General features: G+C 30.2%; 1 protein-coding gene across 1 annotated transcript; it reads right to left on the bottom strand.

The window, feature by feature from the left end:
• Nucleotides 1–1,206: 1,206 nt before the first annotated feature.
• Nucleotides 1,207–14,396, bottom strand: LOC134702001 (angiopoietin-related protein 7-like). Its single transcript, XM_063563111.1, has 4 exons — nt 14,067–14,396; nt 9,570–9,666; nt 6,726–6,890; nt 1,207–1,472 (listed from the first exon to the last, which is right to left on the bottom strand). Exons 1-4 carry the CDS (start codon nt 14,394–14,396, stop codon nt 1,207–1,209), a joined length of 858 nt encoding a protein of 285 aa, XP_063419181.1.
• Between the last annotated feature and the right edge of the window lie 2,113 nt (nt 14,397–16,509).

Here is a 16,509-nt window from a genome sequence, read left to right as displayed (position 1 = left end):
AAATAAACTTATTCTAAAAGGTTACCTATTCAACACTGTAATAAGATCATTGAATATAGTTTATTTTTGTATAAATATTGATTTTGTTATCAGTAGATTAAAAGCTAGCTAAATATTACTAGTATGTTATTTACATATACATATACATTGATCTACAATCTGTCGATACATGTAACTTGGCATTGCACAAGGTCATGTTTTTCTCTGGCTGTTCATGACGTCTTTACACTAAATTCATTGGATGTTGGATGTGTACGGATTGATTGTATAGTCTTAGATGCATGATTTTTTTATTAGTTGTTAGTGGCTTTGAACTAGCTGTCAGATAACTGCGAGTCCTCTTAGATCTGTTCATTGTGTCTTTTTGTGTCGGGATGTACAAGTACCTGGCCACGTCCACTTGTATATTTGTCCATCTGATGAGTTAAGCCTTTTTCAACTGATTTGTATAGTTCATTCTTATGTTCTACTGTTATACCACTGTCCCAGGCTATGGAGATAGTTGGGATCCCGCTAACATGTTTAACCCTGCCACATTATTTATGTATGTGCCTGTCCCAAGTCAGGAGCCTGCAATTCAGTTGTTGTCATTTGTTTATGTGTTACATATTTGTTTTTACATAAATCAGGCCGTTAGTTTTCTCGTTTGAATGGTATAACATTGTCTTATCTGGCCTTTGTATAGCTTACTATGCTGTATGGGGTTTGCTCATTGTTGAAGGCCGTACGGAGACCTATAGTTGTTAATGTTTGTGTCATTTTGGTCTTATGTGGATAGTTGTCTCATTGCCAATCATACCACATCTTCTTTTTATATTGAGCAACAAAATTAACAAGGAAATTTATTAAGTTTTCAATAAACATATCAAGTGATGATATATAAACGATCTAAATTAGAGTCGTAAACATATTGTAAAAAAATGTCATCAAAGATACCCGGCTTACAATTTTGATATGAATAAAATTGCCACATTTTTCGTTTCCTACTATAATCACAAACAATATGATATAAAGCATATAGCATATGTCCTAATTAACATCAGCAATTTTAATAACTAAATTATTTTATATTGAATATTTCAAGTACGCGAAAGCAATTTATTAAAAAAAATCTACTTCCTTTCAAAAGAACCCAGTCCTTCGTGTAATATTTAATTTAAATGCAAATTGTGTTTTAATGTTTTCCATAAGTCACATATAAAATGTTTAAACTTGTTTTATTTTCATCGATACATTCCTGAGAGAATATTGTGAGAGTTTCCAAGATTCCCAGTATATCCCGTCACTCTCACTCACTCCACCATGATAATACTTCCCATTCAGATTGCCCTTAGTACACCAATTGAACCACCAGCCAGCATGTTCTGCCGTTGCACAAGTAATATGTAATGATCCGTCATTGTCCCTATCCCATGTTGAAAACCCATATCCATTCGGTTGATACGTTTCATCTTGTGCAGTAAGACTGTCTCCTGTAAAAAAGAGAGCTCTTACAGTTAAATAGAATAGTACATTATATATACACATGGACAAAAGTATTGCAACACCTTGATTTTTCAACACTTGAAAAATCTGCCTCTTTTTGTGGATGATATATAATAAGATATTTGTATAATATTATTGAAACATAGTTTATGATAACATTGGCATTGAAACGAACAAAAATTTTTGAAAAAAAATGATTTATATAACCACAATATTTTAATTACAAAATGAAGTGTTTGTTGTACAAAAAAATGCTTTTTACAACCTTACAATGTCAGACATTTCCAAATTAATCTTCAGATGACTGTTCATATCATGGTTGGTCGTTTTACGTCAAAGAATTAGTACTTTGTGCGCAGCCTCCATTCAAACGGATAACCGCATCTAACCGTCTTCTGAATCTTGCCAAAAATCGACTAATTTGTTGCTAAAGTAGCAACCACCATTTCTGGTGAAGGGCATTGTGTATTTCATGATGTGTTTGAACTGGGGTGTCCTTTCGCGCATTTTCCGCCCAACAGTATCCCATATATGCTCGATATGGTTCAAATCTGGGCTACGATCCGTCCAAGGAAGATTACCCAAATTCCATTGGAACAATGAATTTTCCTCCACGATGCTTATTTTCAACTTTAGCGAGCACTGCACTACATTGTATGTGGAAAACTGTGTGTCTGTTCGTAAGCAAAGGTGTCCGAAATGGTATAATCGCACGATAACCAGTGGCGATGGGTCGATCTCGAACAGTTCTTGTTAAAAGGCTCCTGTATGCCCACCACTATCTTTTTGGAATTGCATTGTATGCGATGGGTTTCTTTCTGACCAACCTTTATTAAGCTTGATTTTCCCTAGCAAATGGTATAGGGGGTTTTCTCTATCTTGAAAGGTCTTTAACATCGTTTAGTCCCATTTTTTATTCTCAAAACGACTTATAGTGGAATGGTGATGACTAACAATACGTGCAGTTGTTACAGCGACATCCCTGCTTCTCTCAGGCTGATAATCTGTCATCTTGCTGCAGTTTAGAGTTGCCGAGGACCCATTACAAGGTGTCAATCACATAACTTTAAAAACTTGGTTATTTAAAGTGTTGAAAACAATGAGGATGAAAACATCTGTTTTGCTGTTTACGGGTACAGTAGCTGCATGTGCAGATAAAAACTTACCTAGTCGATATTTACTGATTAAACTCAAATGATACTTAAATAATGTTTAAGTAGTTCTTTTTTACCAGATTATAGCACAAAAACATAAAAAAGTATTTTTTTAATTCAAAGTTCAACTTGGTGTTGCAATACTTTTTTCCATGTGTATAGATAATATGCTCTTTTTTTTTTATTTTACTTCACCAAAGACGCTTTAACAAAAATTTGTGAGAGGCCGTGTTGTCAAAGCAGTTTAAATAGATCATTAACAGACTGTTAACACTGTGGTTTTAACTTTGATCCGTTAATGTTCGATGAGGTCTTCTCTGGTCGAAGTTGCTAAAAATTATTTGTTTTTGCTGCCGAATAACGATCGTTTTTGAAGACATTCTGGCACCCAATTATACAAATTGTACACCGTTATATATCCGCGATTATTTAAATAGGCATTAAACACAGATACTTAAACAGAAAGGCGACCTAAATTCATACGGTCACTAACATATCTGGAGAGTTTCTATGAAATTATTTATACATCAATTTTGCCTTGTTAGGTAAACAATACCAGAAGAGAAGTAATCCTAGTAGGAAAGTGTACGGACGACGACGAAGACGACAATAACAAACGTCAAATAATGACAATCACTGAAATGTATTTTCAGATAGAAATAGCCACGTAAGCAGAGAATGTAAACAGTAAGAAACACATTTTGAATCCCATTGTTAACATTAGAATTAATCTGAATAAACCAAATTTTAAACTTGCGCTTGTGCTTGTATTAAATCTTTTCGACCCACAATAAATATTTTTATTAATACTTTAGTAGTCTTGGAAGCACATGTCTGTGTTTGTTTATGTTCAACCCGTGTTGATGAGCACACGGTTGCATACCTGGTTTGTTATTGTATGATTTGATTGGCTATTGTATGTCGCAATGCAGGTATCCTACCCGTTTGTACGAGGGTAGGATCGTGATTCTCGTGCACAATCTTATTATAAATAAAAGATATGTTTATAACCAGTTATCGACGTTCTGCCTTTACCAAGTAGCATACCTTCCTTTTCGTTACCCATATCCCCCACCCATCCCACCCATTTTGATAGATTTGAGTTAGACAGTTAAATGATGTGACAAGATAAATTGTAATAATACTATTTTTATTGTGTTTTATAGATTGTTGTTGATTTTGATTTTTAGTGGGATGGAGTCCTGATACGGAGTTTTGTTGTATTGAGGAAACTTGTGTGATCTGCTTAGACGAGTAATTAGATGCAGATGGACGTTTAAATGAATATTGAAATATGAATACATGAAATGGTTTTGATGTTTGAAGAAAAAGAAAAAATACAGTATTAAAGTGTGCTACTCACAAGAAGAACTCATTTCGAAAATGTGCTACTAACAATGAGAGCTCATTCCTATAGTATACATGTGTTGAGTTTTATTGACTAAATAATTTATGTTCGGTTAAGCTTGGCGAATTAGAACATAATTTGAAAAAAAATATATTACAGACGATACATTTAACATGCTGGATATTTTAATAATAATTTTTGATATAAAAAAGGCCTTAACAGAATCTTATTCAACAAGGTCACATAATACGGTACGCAGCAAAACTGTTTTGTGAGTTTTAGTTGTAAATCTTATAATGTTTAAAACCCAGTTTGCTAATTTTATCAACGATCAATAACCCTAATGTTATATTATTATGATTAATATAATAAGTAAAGTTTATCAATAAGTCTGTCATGCTAATGAAATGTTACATGATTGGATTATTCTACCTAATTAAAAGCAAAGTGTACGGTTTATGTAATTATTTTGCTTTAACTTATAAAATCAATTCTTATATATTATTTGAATGAAAAACAAAATCACTCTTGAAAAGACCAATAAACGATATAACAATTATACAGTAAACATTTTCAGCCAAAAATTATAAAAACATATCATCTTTATTTAAAACAAATCGCACTCGCTCTTGTATCCTTTATGATTTGTGTTTGTTACCTTGAATTTTCTTCTAACCGATTAATGACTTTATTTTAAAATCGGTGAATTATCTGTATTGGAGTTATTCAAGAGATATCTTTGCAATCAAAATATCGTTTTTCATTTCTTATTATTTCCTTCTCGCGCTGTTTCATTTGAAAGTTTGAAGAATCCATAGAATTCAAATAAAATTTAAAATTCTAAGTACAGAAGACATCAGTTTTTTCATGATGTGGAAAGGGTGAATATCATTTTAACCGAGCTCCTTGTTCCTCACTTCAAATGTGTATTCACAAACCTAGCCCTGTTATATACAAGATAGTTCTGTCTTTTGTAATTTATCTTACAATTATGTTTTCCAAATACATATATTTTTTTAATTCTGCTTTTCTGAAATCTATATATATGTCATGTACAAGTTGCGATTTTGTACAGGTTATAACATGTTCTAAAATATTGTACATGTTATAACTTGCATAATGCAAAAATACAAGTTATAACATGTACAAAAGTACCTCGTACATGTTATAACCTGTACAAAATATTGCTTTGAAATGGTTTTAACTTGTACAAAATCGAAAAATAAGGATATGTTTCTATTATTGAAACAGATGTTATTGACCTAAATAATATTTTCATAACTTTTTTATTATTCCATCATGTAACTTTGTTAGTGTGTTTTGTCCTTTTTTGATACACTTAATGTCCAGGTGTCGGTATTAGGAATCATTCTTAAGACCTGTCATAAGATATATCTTAGGACATGTTTTATGATCCTCTATTGACTATCTATGGACAAATCTTTATTTGATGACCTATCGTGAGTGTCCACTTTAAAGGCATAGTAAAATACAAGTTGTCACTAAAAAGACATAAGAGGATATCCAGGATAGATGGGTCTACAAATAAAATTGGGAATGGAAATGGGGTATGTGTTTAAAAGAATACAACCCGCCCATAGATGTCAAAGGCCACAAATACATACTTTCAAAGTAGGAACATATATTTAAAACATCAAAATGACATTCGACTCATGCAATGATCTTATAGTTTATAAAAAAATTGAGTCATAAATTTACAAAAGTCATGCTGAATGCCAAAATGTTGAAGAGTAGATCCAAAGATATTGATAATGAAGCATGGTCCAATGAAAACTATTTCAGTTTTCTCTTTTGCTTTTACAGAGTAAGCATATTATACATTGTTTTAGTCTTTGCATGCTATTAAACAAGAGGGAGGAGTATTACCCAAATTTATTAGGCATATTTTTTTAAAACTTTGGAAGAATGTAGTTTCTAGCATCTAATGTAATTGTCATTGAGGGAATGGACGCTTTTAGTAAATAGTGTCACACTTATTAAAGCCATGACGAACTGCATAAAACATACAATTACATGAAAACACATTTTGCCAACATAAGTCATGAAACATATATTTCTGCAACTTTCCTCTACAGAAAAAGACACGTGTTGGCTTATTTATTGTTGTTCTTTATATATTGGTGAATTTAAATGTATATTTTACTGCATTAAGATTTATCTTAAATTTTGTACAAGTTAAAACCATTTTTAAGCAATATTTTGTACAGGTTATAACATGTATGAGGTACTTTTGTACATGTTATTACTTGTATTTTTGCATTATGCAAGTTATAACATGTACAATATTTTTGTACATGTTATAACCTGTACAAAATCGCAACTTGTACACGACATATACATATCTTATTCGAGGTTGTAGAAATAATTGTAAGGACAACACATTTAGACTGTTGGTTAAAATGATAAAGTATTACGTTCACTGAAATTGAGGGCTTTAAATTGCAGATATAATGATAAAAAAACATTTTTTTTGTTTTTTGGTATGCGATATTTTTGATTTTTTGGCTTTTAAACGAAAACAAGTATAATACACATGCCAAACTCCAAGGCAAATACAAAAAGGGAAGTGCAATAAAACTGACACAATTAAACACGATCAATGAAACGAACAAGTGAATCAACGCTTTGAATCCGTTTGGTTTGTTGAAGCAAAATGACATCACGATGTAAACTGATCAAAACATAAGCCAAATGAAAGACATAATTACAATATTTACCAGCATTTCCATTGTAATTTGCAATAGTGAGTACGTAGTTTGTAGTTTCATTGCCTATAACAAACGTATCGTATTCAGCATACCGCACCTCACCACTCCAGTCTTCTAGATCAATTCGTAGTTTGTAGTTCCCTGAAGATATGATCTTATGTAAATTGTCATTCCCTGTAAATACAAAACATTTACTAGTATACTCTGCCTCATCATATCTACCGTTTCTATAGCATACACATACACACGAATAGTGCTGACCGATGTTCCAATCTTATTAATTAACTTAGAATGAAAGTAAATAAACAAAGGAATCACAACGGCTCAAAACGGAGTAAGATCGGTTGCACAAATGTCATAAACATGCAAAATAAGTACGGCATTAGTGTACAGAACTCTAGGAAAATTTATGAGTTATTTTGTTCATGTTAAAAAAAAAGAGAACTAGTACCACAATTAGCTTAAAAGACAAAATAAAAATAAAGTATAGTATTTTTTTCAGTATTTGAATATAAAGATGTTTCAATTGATTGATTGATTGTTGGTTGCTTAACGTCCAGTGGCAAATATTTCATGCATATTCAGGACGAGAACAAGTTCACAATGAATACAATAGGTAGGTTGATACGATAGAGGCCATCTGGGATGATGTTTCAAAGAAGAAAAGATAATTCAACTGATTTCTACAGGATTAACTGTTTTGACGGGAATATAAACAGGGATTTGAAGTAAGAATTCGGACTCCTTTTATGAGTATATTTCTACATGAAACTTTATATTGTATATTGTATACTAACAGAGACGCATATGAAAAATGATTATGTTTTTTTAGAAAATACCTTATACTAGTTGTTCTAGATAAAGTTCAAATTAGGTATTAGATTATTCACATGCAAACCAAACATGATTAATGGTTTATATTGATCAGAGTATTAAGAAAATGGCTTAGCAAAAAAATCAAAAGATTTGATAAAAGATAATGTCTTAAGGTGATATGAGTGTCTTTCGCCATCTTGGATTGTAAAAAACAAAGAACCTTAGGTCCAGATTTTCAATCAAGTTACCAAAATTTGATGCACGAATGCATATATTCAATGTGAATTTTCATTTAGAAGAACCAATTTATAAGAATATAACTTATGCATATTAGTAGTTTTACAAATGCAGATTATTTGTTATTGTTTTTAAATGTTTTTAAATAGACATTTTAAGGGAAGGTAACTCTAAAATAGTGAATTTTCTGAAGGTATCTACATGGATTTTTCCTATTTTGTATTTTAGTAAGAAAAAAACGTACGATGACCCTATCATTTCTTTGGATATTCCCAAAGCATTGCCTGGAAGTTATCTTTTTCTCATTTATTCTACAGTTCTATCATTTTGTTTAAATTAAGTTTCTAATAACAAAAGAGTTTTTTTTCTGTATAATCCATACAAAATGTGTCATTTTGTCACATCCTGTAACTTCAGAAAATGCACGATGTCTTATCATTTGTATTATATTTGTGAACATATATCAATAGATACTACGTTTTTGCAAAGTATGAACAAATTATATCACTTTTATTTTAGATTTCCATACCACCTTTAATCATATTTATGCAACTATGTATGGTCTCGAAGCAATACCTTTTCGCTTTCAACGCAAAACCTTTTTCACATTCAACACAAAACCTTTCCACTTTAAACGTAGAACCTTTTCACTTTAAACAAATAACCTCTTCACTTTAAACGCAAAACCTTTTCACTTTCAACGCAAAGCCTTTTCATTTTTCACACCAAACCTTTTCACTTTCAATTCGAAACCTTTTCACTGATAACGCAAAACATTTCACTTTCAGTGCAAAACCTTTTTACTTTCAACGCAACTGTTTAAACATTTGAACGCTCCAAACTATTGTAAGGTGTTTCAATATGTGACATTATTTTTCTTATAAACTAATAGTCGTAATTTTCTTTTTCAAACATTAAATTAACATATATTTTTGGTAGTATACACAGGTAAATTTCACTAACATGGATTCATTGTAATTTAGATTCATATGAATGTAATGTGAAAATTCACACGAATTTCACATCAAACGAGCTTATACGTGAAATTTACGTGAGCTGATTTCACAAGAGTTTTACGTGAATCTGATATGAAAGTGAATTTGACGTGATTTTTTATACATGAAATTCACACGAATTTTCTAATTTAAGTTATTCAAATAACGTCTTAATCTTCTAATATGATTAAAAAACCATTTATGATTTTTGTAAAAGGAGATTCATGTGATTATTCTTAAGATTGCTTCACATAAAAGCTCGTTTGTGGTTAACTTCATGTTAAATTTTAAAATTTACATGATGAACGCGATCAAAAGTTGCCTGTGTAATTATTTTTGTTTAACCATATGAAATTTAAATGCAATAATGCTTTCAATTTATTCCCAAAAAAAATTTCCTTAAACATTTTGATATCTATAAGAGTTCTTATAATTTTCCCTTTATTGTAAAATATAAGTTTTATTTTTTTCTAGTTTAGTTTAAACATTAGCTTATCTATTTATACTGATGAACTAAAATGTCTACCTCGGCAACTATTTATAAAAGTTTTTGTTGACTGTTTAAAGCGTACCGTAAACCACAAAATATGAACATTGATTTTCTAAATCAACACACCGGAAATTGTACTTGAATTCCTGTCAGGTTTTTTTGAATTATACCTTTTCGCTATTTGTAAATCTACGACGCTTGACCAGTGAAATTTCGCCACTTGAACTATTTACGTCATACAAAATTACGTTGCCATTGTGACGGCACCTATGTGGTGTTCAGTTATGGCAGACAATAAGCGATAAGTATACATACCCAACCAATATTCCGAATTCAAACTCCCAAATCCCTGTTTATATTCCTGCCAAGTCCTGTAAAAATCTGTTGAACCATCTATTCTTTTTTGAAACACCTATATTTTTCAATTTTTAAAAACATTTCTTAAAATTAAATCGAATATATATTGTAAATATTATGTAACTTGATTTATAAGTTGCTTACCAAAGTTGTTTAATGCTGTATCAAATGAAAGATTGATTAAACTGATGGAAAATACTATAAATAATACTTAATTTGGCTTTAGAAAAAATCCAAGAACCTCTAATAGTATATTTGTGCTTAAGTCTTTAATAAACAAATACTTACACAAAAACAAAAATAAGATATATGCCTGCTTTGTAGATTTAAAAAGACTTTTGATTCTGTCTGGAGAAAAGCTTTACTTTATAAACTGTATAAGGCAGGAGCAGGAAAAAATATTTAATATTATCAAAGGACAGTATAAGGAAACAAAATCTGCCTTCAAGCATCTAGAGTGGCATTCAGAATATTTTGAGGTCACACAAGGGGTTACACAAGGGGAGTCATTGAGTCCTACTTTATTTAATGTATTAATTAATGATTTAGAGGCAAATTTGTAAATGAAAATAGCTGTCCATTAGAACTAATTAATACTTAAGTAGGATCTTTACAATTTGCTGATGGCCTTTTAATATTAACTAAAAGTAAAGAAGGCCAACAAAATAGTCTGAACAACTTAAAAAAAAAGTTTTTTGAAAAATGGCAATTTACTTTAAATATTAATAAAACTAAAACAATGATTTTGCAGCAAAATAATAAAAAAGTGGAAACATCTTTTACAAAATATAAAAATGAAAATTTGTCAAATGTCTCTGAGTATTCATTTCTTGGAATTCTTGTGAAATCAAATGGAAACTGATTACATAGCTCTGAGAGCTTGTAAACGAAGCAAGGAAAGAGATGTTTGCCATAAAAACTTTTACTAGTTCCTTAAATTATCTGCCAGTTAAAGTGGTTTGCAGTCTTTTTGATTCTATAACTAAACCAATAGCCATTTATAATTCAGAAATTACTTATATGGATACTTATGTTTCAAAATTAAGAGCAGAAAAACGTGCAAATATTTCCACAACAATTATAGACCCCCTTAACTTTACTGATAAATCAAGTTTAGAAAAATTACATTTGTCTTTCTGTTAATACATGCTCGGAACACAAAAATCTTCATCAAACATAGCTGTGAAAACAGAGCTAGGGAGATATTCACTAGAAATGCATCTAAAAACTCAAAGTATACTTTACTTATCAAGATTACTAAATTCTGAAATTAATTCATTATTATACGAATCTTTTTTACTTTCTAAAAATTTTGATTATTTATGTCCTGGTTTTAAACATATGTAAAAAATATTTTGAAAGAGGTAAACATGAACGTATCCATTTTTGAGGGAAACAAAAGAAAAAAATACTTAAAGTTGATAAAAAAAACCTTGGAACATCAATTCTCAGATTTGCACAAATATATTTGAGCACAAATTTGAAAAAATAGTTAAAAGAGTAAGTTGAATTTTTATAAAAGTTTAAAGCAAAATTTTGAAATAAAAAACTACTTAAACTGTAAATCTTTTGAAAAGAGAAGTAACATAACAAAAATGAGAATTAGCGATCATAGTTTAATGATAGAAAAAGGAAGACATTTAAAAATACCTAGAGTTAAAAGACCATACACGTCCTGTAATACAATGGATGATGAAGCCCATTTTATTTTATATTGCAAACAAAATATACTTAACTAGATAACTTTATAGGAAATGTTATTAAACATATGCCAGATTTTATGTCCTGGCAAAAAAATGAAAAAAAAATAAGTATCTTCTTAGTCCATCAACCTCAAAAGAAGTAGAAAGCTTAGGTTTTTTTTTAAACAGGCATGAGAACTGAGGACAGGGGACTTGATTTATTTATAAAATATATTTATATATCATATCGAAAGATTGTTTTGCTTTTTTGCTTTTTTCGTTTTCATGGTTTTGTTTGTTACGGTTTATGACCCCTTCTGCAGTCACTTTTGTACAAACTTTTCAACTTCAATTGTATCAAAACTACAGATATAATGAATAATAGGGATAGGCCATTTTGTACATTTTCCAAGAAGAAACTTGATGCAAAGCATTTTTTTCTACTGTTTCGTTGAATTTAATAGAAAAAGAGGATTTTGTAGCAAATAAATCAAGATTTTCATAGATTAGCCTTTATCCTTGTGCTCTCATATTTGGCAATTTGGTGACTGATAGATTTAGGATTATTGCATGCAGTACAAGCAGTGATTACCTTAGAATAAGTTTATAAATGTAGTTATTGGTTAGAACAAATATAAATATGGGCAAAATCAAGTACACCTTATAGGGTGCGCTCGACTTTAGTGACTCAGCAAAAGGAGTTTTGGAATTTACAGGTTGCTTAGAAGTTTTTGTAAAAAAAAAACCACTAGCACATCATAGAAAATCACGTGAGTAATTGGTGTTTCAAATGTTATAACAAAAATCTCTGTTTTAAAGGCTTAGGATTTTCTATAAAAATCTTGATTTATTTGCTACAAAGTTCTCTTTTTCTATTAAATGCAATGCACAAGTAAAACTAATTTTTTTTGCATCAAGTTTCCCCTTGGAATATGTACAAAATGGCCTATTTCTATTATTCATTGTATCTGTAGTATTGATACAATCGAAATTTGAAAAGTGTGTACAAAAATGGCTCCAGAAGGACTCGTAAACGTTAAATGTATTTTGTGTATGTTTATTTGAAAATTGAAATTTTTAAATGGTAGAGTTTTTATTTATTGTAACTTGTTTTATTATTTATAAGCCGCACATAGATCCATACTTTTGATCGTACATCCAATATCAAATAATTTTTTTCTCGTGTCCAACAAAACAAAGTTCCGTGAGAATTACGACAAAGACTAGGAAGATATGGAAAAACTAAACATTTAAAGTAATTTGAAGGGTAAAACGATTGCTGTGTTCAATGTTGGATGATAAAACTTGAAAAGTATAACAGTTCTTTTCTCATGGAGAAACAACAAAGTATATAAATGTCCCTCGCAATATTATTACGCGCATTAGACAAAATGAAAACGATCAGTGAATCAATTACTACTGATCTTCATTTAAATTTTTATTACTTCTTGCAGGTCTAAATACATTTTTTTTAATATTGATTTTGCTATATTTTTCTATAAACGAACTTTATCTTATACATAATAGAAAAATAGAATAATATAAAATCGGGTCACCGTTCATTTACACTCACAATCTGCCTTTAAAAGAAGCATGCATTTTTGGAAAGGTACATTTTTTGTTGAACTAATTGGAGAAAAAGAGTTTATATCGAAATAAGAATGAAATAAATTACAAAAAACGCGCAAATTTTACAATAGTTTATTTAAAAAAGCTTATTTGTTTATTTTGATAAAAAAAAATGAGTTAAATAGATACTTTCATTTAATGCCAAAAAATGGCATTTTTGCATCAAAGGGAGATAATTTGGAGCCTTTGTAATGAGATATACATTTTAAACGTAATATGGGGCCAACACGTTTTTTTTTTAATTATGAATGATTTTTGTACCAATTGATAAAGTAACAACAAATAAAGGTAATAAATAAAAATTGTAATGACAAATAAATATGTTTTTTTTTTTTATTTTTATACCCTCGAGCCTCCTTCACATGACGCGTGAGATTTGCATAAAGGATATATATATATATAAATGATTTCTAAAATGTAGGAACTTAATACAGAGACATCAGTTGAAATGTCACTGACAAATTAACGTAAAATTTATATTGAAAAATTACCCTACCAGTAATTTTTAACGCAATTTCCGTGTTTTCGTAACGACATGAAGTATGTAGTGCTAAAAATTGTTACAAATTGTAGAAACATTAGATTAAACTGACATTTGGTCTGATTAAAACTGTTAAATTATGCAAACATTGAACTTAACTGACATTTGGTCTGATTTAAACTGTTACAAATTGTAAAAACATTGGACAAAACTGACATTTGGTCTGATGAAAATTGTTACAAATTATAGAAACATTGGACTAAACTGACATTTGATCTGATTAAAACTTTAAAATAATGGAACAAATACTAACCCTTCTTTAAACTTCTCCTTTCAAAAATATTATAGATTTCTACAATTGTTTGAAAAGTTATGTTTTTATGAGTGCAAAGACACATGACGTTATAATCGTTATCTTTAATACAGAGACATAAGTTGTGATGTCACTAACAAGTTAACGTAAAATTTATATTGACAAATTACCCTATGAATGTCCATTTTAAAAATTTGTGGTTGCAAAACAAATAAATGTTTATGTATTACTCAAAAGATATCATGTAGCAAACAGTTGCTGTTCCATTGATATATACAAGTTTTTTAAAGCCCTTTAAGCATTGTTATTTATGATTTTGTTCTTCAACTTATGAAATTTAAATGTATTACCGTCCATTGACCAGAACCAGTCATTTCGCAGTATACATCGAGAGGTTGATTGTCGACATATATTGTGTAAACACCACTAGAATTTCCAACAGTAACACCACTACAGTCGCGTGGTCCGTTGCTTGTTTGTGTTTGGCTTGTAAGTTTCCCGATAGTTGTGCCATAGGTTGTTGTTCGTTCGCTTGTTGTTCCACTGATGATGGTCCTTTGGCTCGTCATGTTAAGTCCATTGCTTGTTAGATTTTGACTTGTTAGTTCCTCCATTGTTGTGCCATGGTTTGTTGTTCGTTCGCTTGTTGTGATACTGAGGGTGGCTCTCTCATTCGTCATGCTCGTCATGTCAACTTTTGTTGTGTTTTCTCTTGTGATTTCAGAGACTATTCTTGCATTATTTTCAGTTTCATCTGTGATGTAAAAAAAAAGTTCAATCATTTAACAAATTGATGCAGAGTGAAGTCTTAAAAGAATATAAAACTTCATACTCAGAGATATTTTACATGGTCTACATGTCACATATGCCTCTGTTCGGTGAATATCAGTGTTTTCGTTTGATTTAAATGTCTTGCATTTTTCTGAAGTGATTTTGAAAACGTTCCTTATTCCGAAATATATTTGAAAATGGTTCTTTAAATATCGTTTCATATGGATATACCATAAATTGAAATACACACACGCGCGCACTCAAATATGCAAAAAATTAAACAAAGGTTATGCTAAAATGTAACATATATATTATATAAAGTAAACATAACAATTCAATTGTCGAATAAGTATTGTTTATCCCAATTCTTCTTTAATTTTCTCCTACAAAATTAAGCTTGCATGAAATATATTTACTATGGTTATCAAATCAACTATACTTGTGCTGTTTTTTTCATCATATTTTTTAAATGAATTACTTTGTTTCTTGGTACATACATTAAAACCTGACTAAACCGAACACTTGTGGGACTTGAGATTTTGTTTGGTTTTGGCAGGTATTCGGCTTTATCAGGTTTACAATGCCTAAAATGTGATATGATTGGTCTTCAGAACAAGTTTGGATTAAACAGGTTTCTGTTTCAGGTTTCACTGTGAAAAAATACAATTTCTCTGACTCAATTTTGCGAAATTAAGTTTAAATTGATTGATTTTTTTATTTCCATTTGATCTTGTGCGTTTAATAGAATGCAGTAAATCAGCTTATATGTATTTTATTTCTATGTTTGCGCCCTAACTTAGTGGCCATTTAGAGTATCTTTGACTATGGCAAATTGTCGAAGGATGTGATGTCACTGACATAGTTTGGCAATTATATTTTCAAACTGTTATTTCACTTTTTTAGAGACTATCGTCTTGTGTTGTCCGTAAGATTTAACAAACAAAATCTCCTCCAAAACTTATAATGTACATGTAAACAAAATTGGCCACAAATAGCCTTTGTGTTTGTCTTTGTCTTTAAAATATACCAATTAATAAAGCTTTCTGAAAATCAAGCACATTCGCCAGGCTAAAATAGAAAATTTGGTATGGTCTGTGACCTTGAAATCCGATATTAAGTTTTGATTTTTTTTAAAGTATGGAAGAGTAATTATCAACGTACTGTCTATTTCAAGATTGTCCTATTACTCTTTGAAGTAGCAATTGGCACTAAAATCACTTTTGAATGTTGGCCTTCATTCTAAAACAAATACTAGAGAGAAACTTGGATAGCAAAACTAATGTGAGGTCACAATTTGTATCCAACTCTAATAGTATTGTTGTATTTTATAATTTGTAATACAAAAAACCTAGATCATCTGAAAGGCTACATGTACTTTGAGCCTTGGAGGTTTAGAAAGAGATTTATTTGAAATAATACAATTCAATACAATGAGCATTTCACTCATTTATACGGATATTCATAAGTTAATATCTACTAAAACTAATTTAATTCGTTTATTACACATGGTAAACTATATTTTCGAAGGTATATAGAAAACGGCAGATAGCAAAAAGCATACTACTGGTTAGTACATTATGTCATGTTATTTATACCTAATTATTTCATCCTCATTGAAAGTCATCCTCCTTTTTCTGTTCTTTTTTTCCTGATTTTACGTCAAAAGATCTGAAATTCAATACTCGGATACTCGAATGAATCGTAAACGTCTTTTGGAAAAAATAGATTTTAAGAGGGATGCAGTGTTTTTGTTATTATATTTCATAAACATAAGACAGACTTAATACAAACAAAACATGCGCCTGTATTTTTTTGTGTCAATTAAACAACGCCGTTTCTACATTTACCCTTGGAACAGTATATTGTTCGTGTACGTTTTCGTGAACCGAATTCCAATGAAACCAACAATATGTGCATATAAGGTCCGACAAAGTAGACTATATATATATCATCTGGACTTGATGAGTTTTAGTTTTTTTTTATAATACGACTTGTCCATTATTTTGCCCTATCGTTTGTCTG

Source organism: Mytilus trossulus, unplaced genomic scaffold (genome assembly GCF_036588685.1).
Source record: "Mytilus trossulus isolate FHL-02 unplaced genomic scaffold, PNRI_Mtr1.1.1.hap1 h1tg000373l__unscaffolded, whole genome shotgun sequence".
Taxonomy (NCBI): Eukaryota; Metazoa; Mollusca; class Bivalvia; order Mytilida; family Mytilidae; genus Mytilus; species Mytilus trossulus.
Note: the sequence above shows the minus strand (reverse complement) of the source record. Positions and strands in the feature narration are given on the sequence as shown.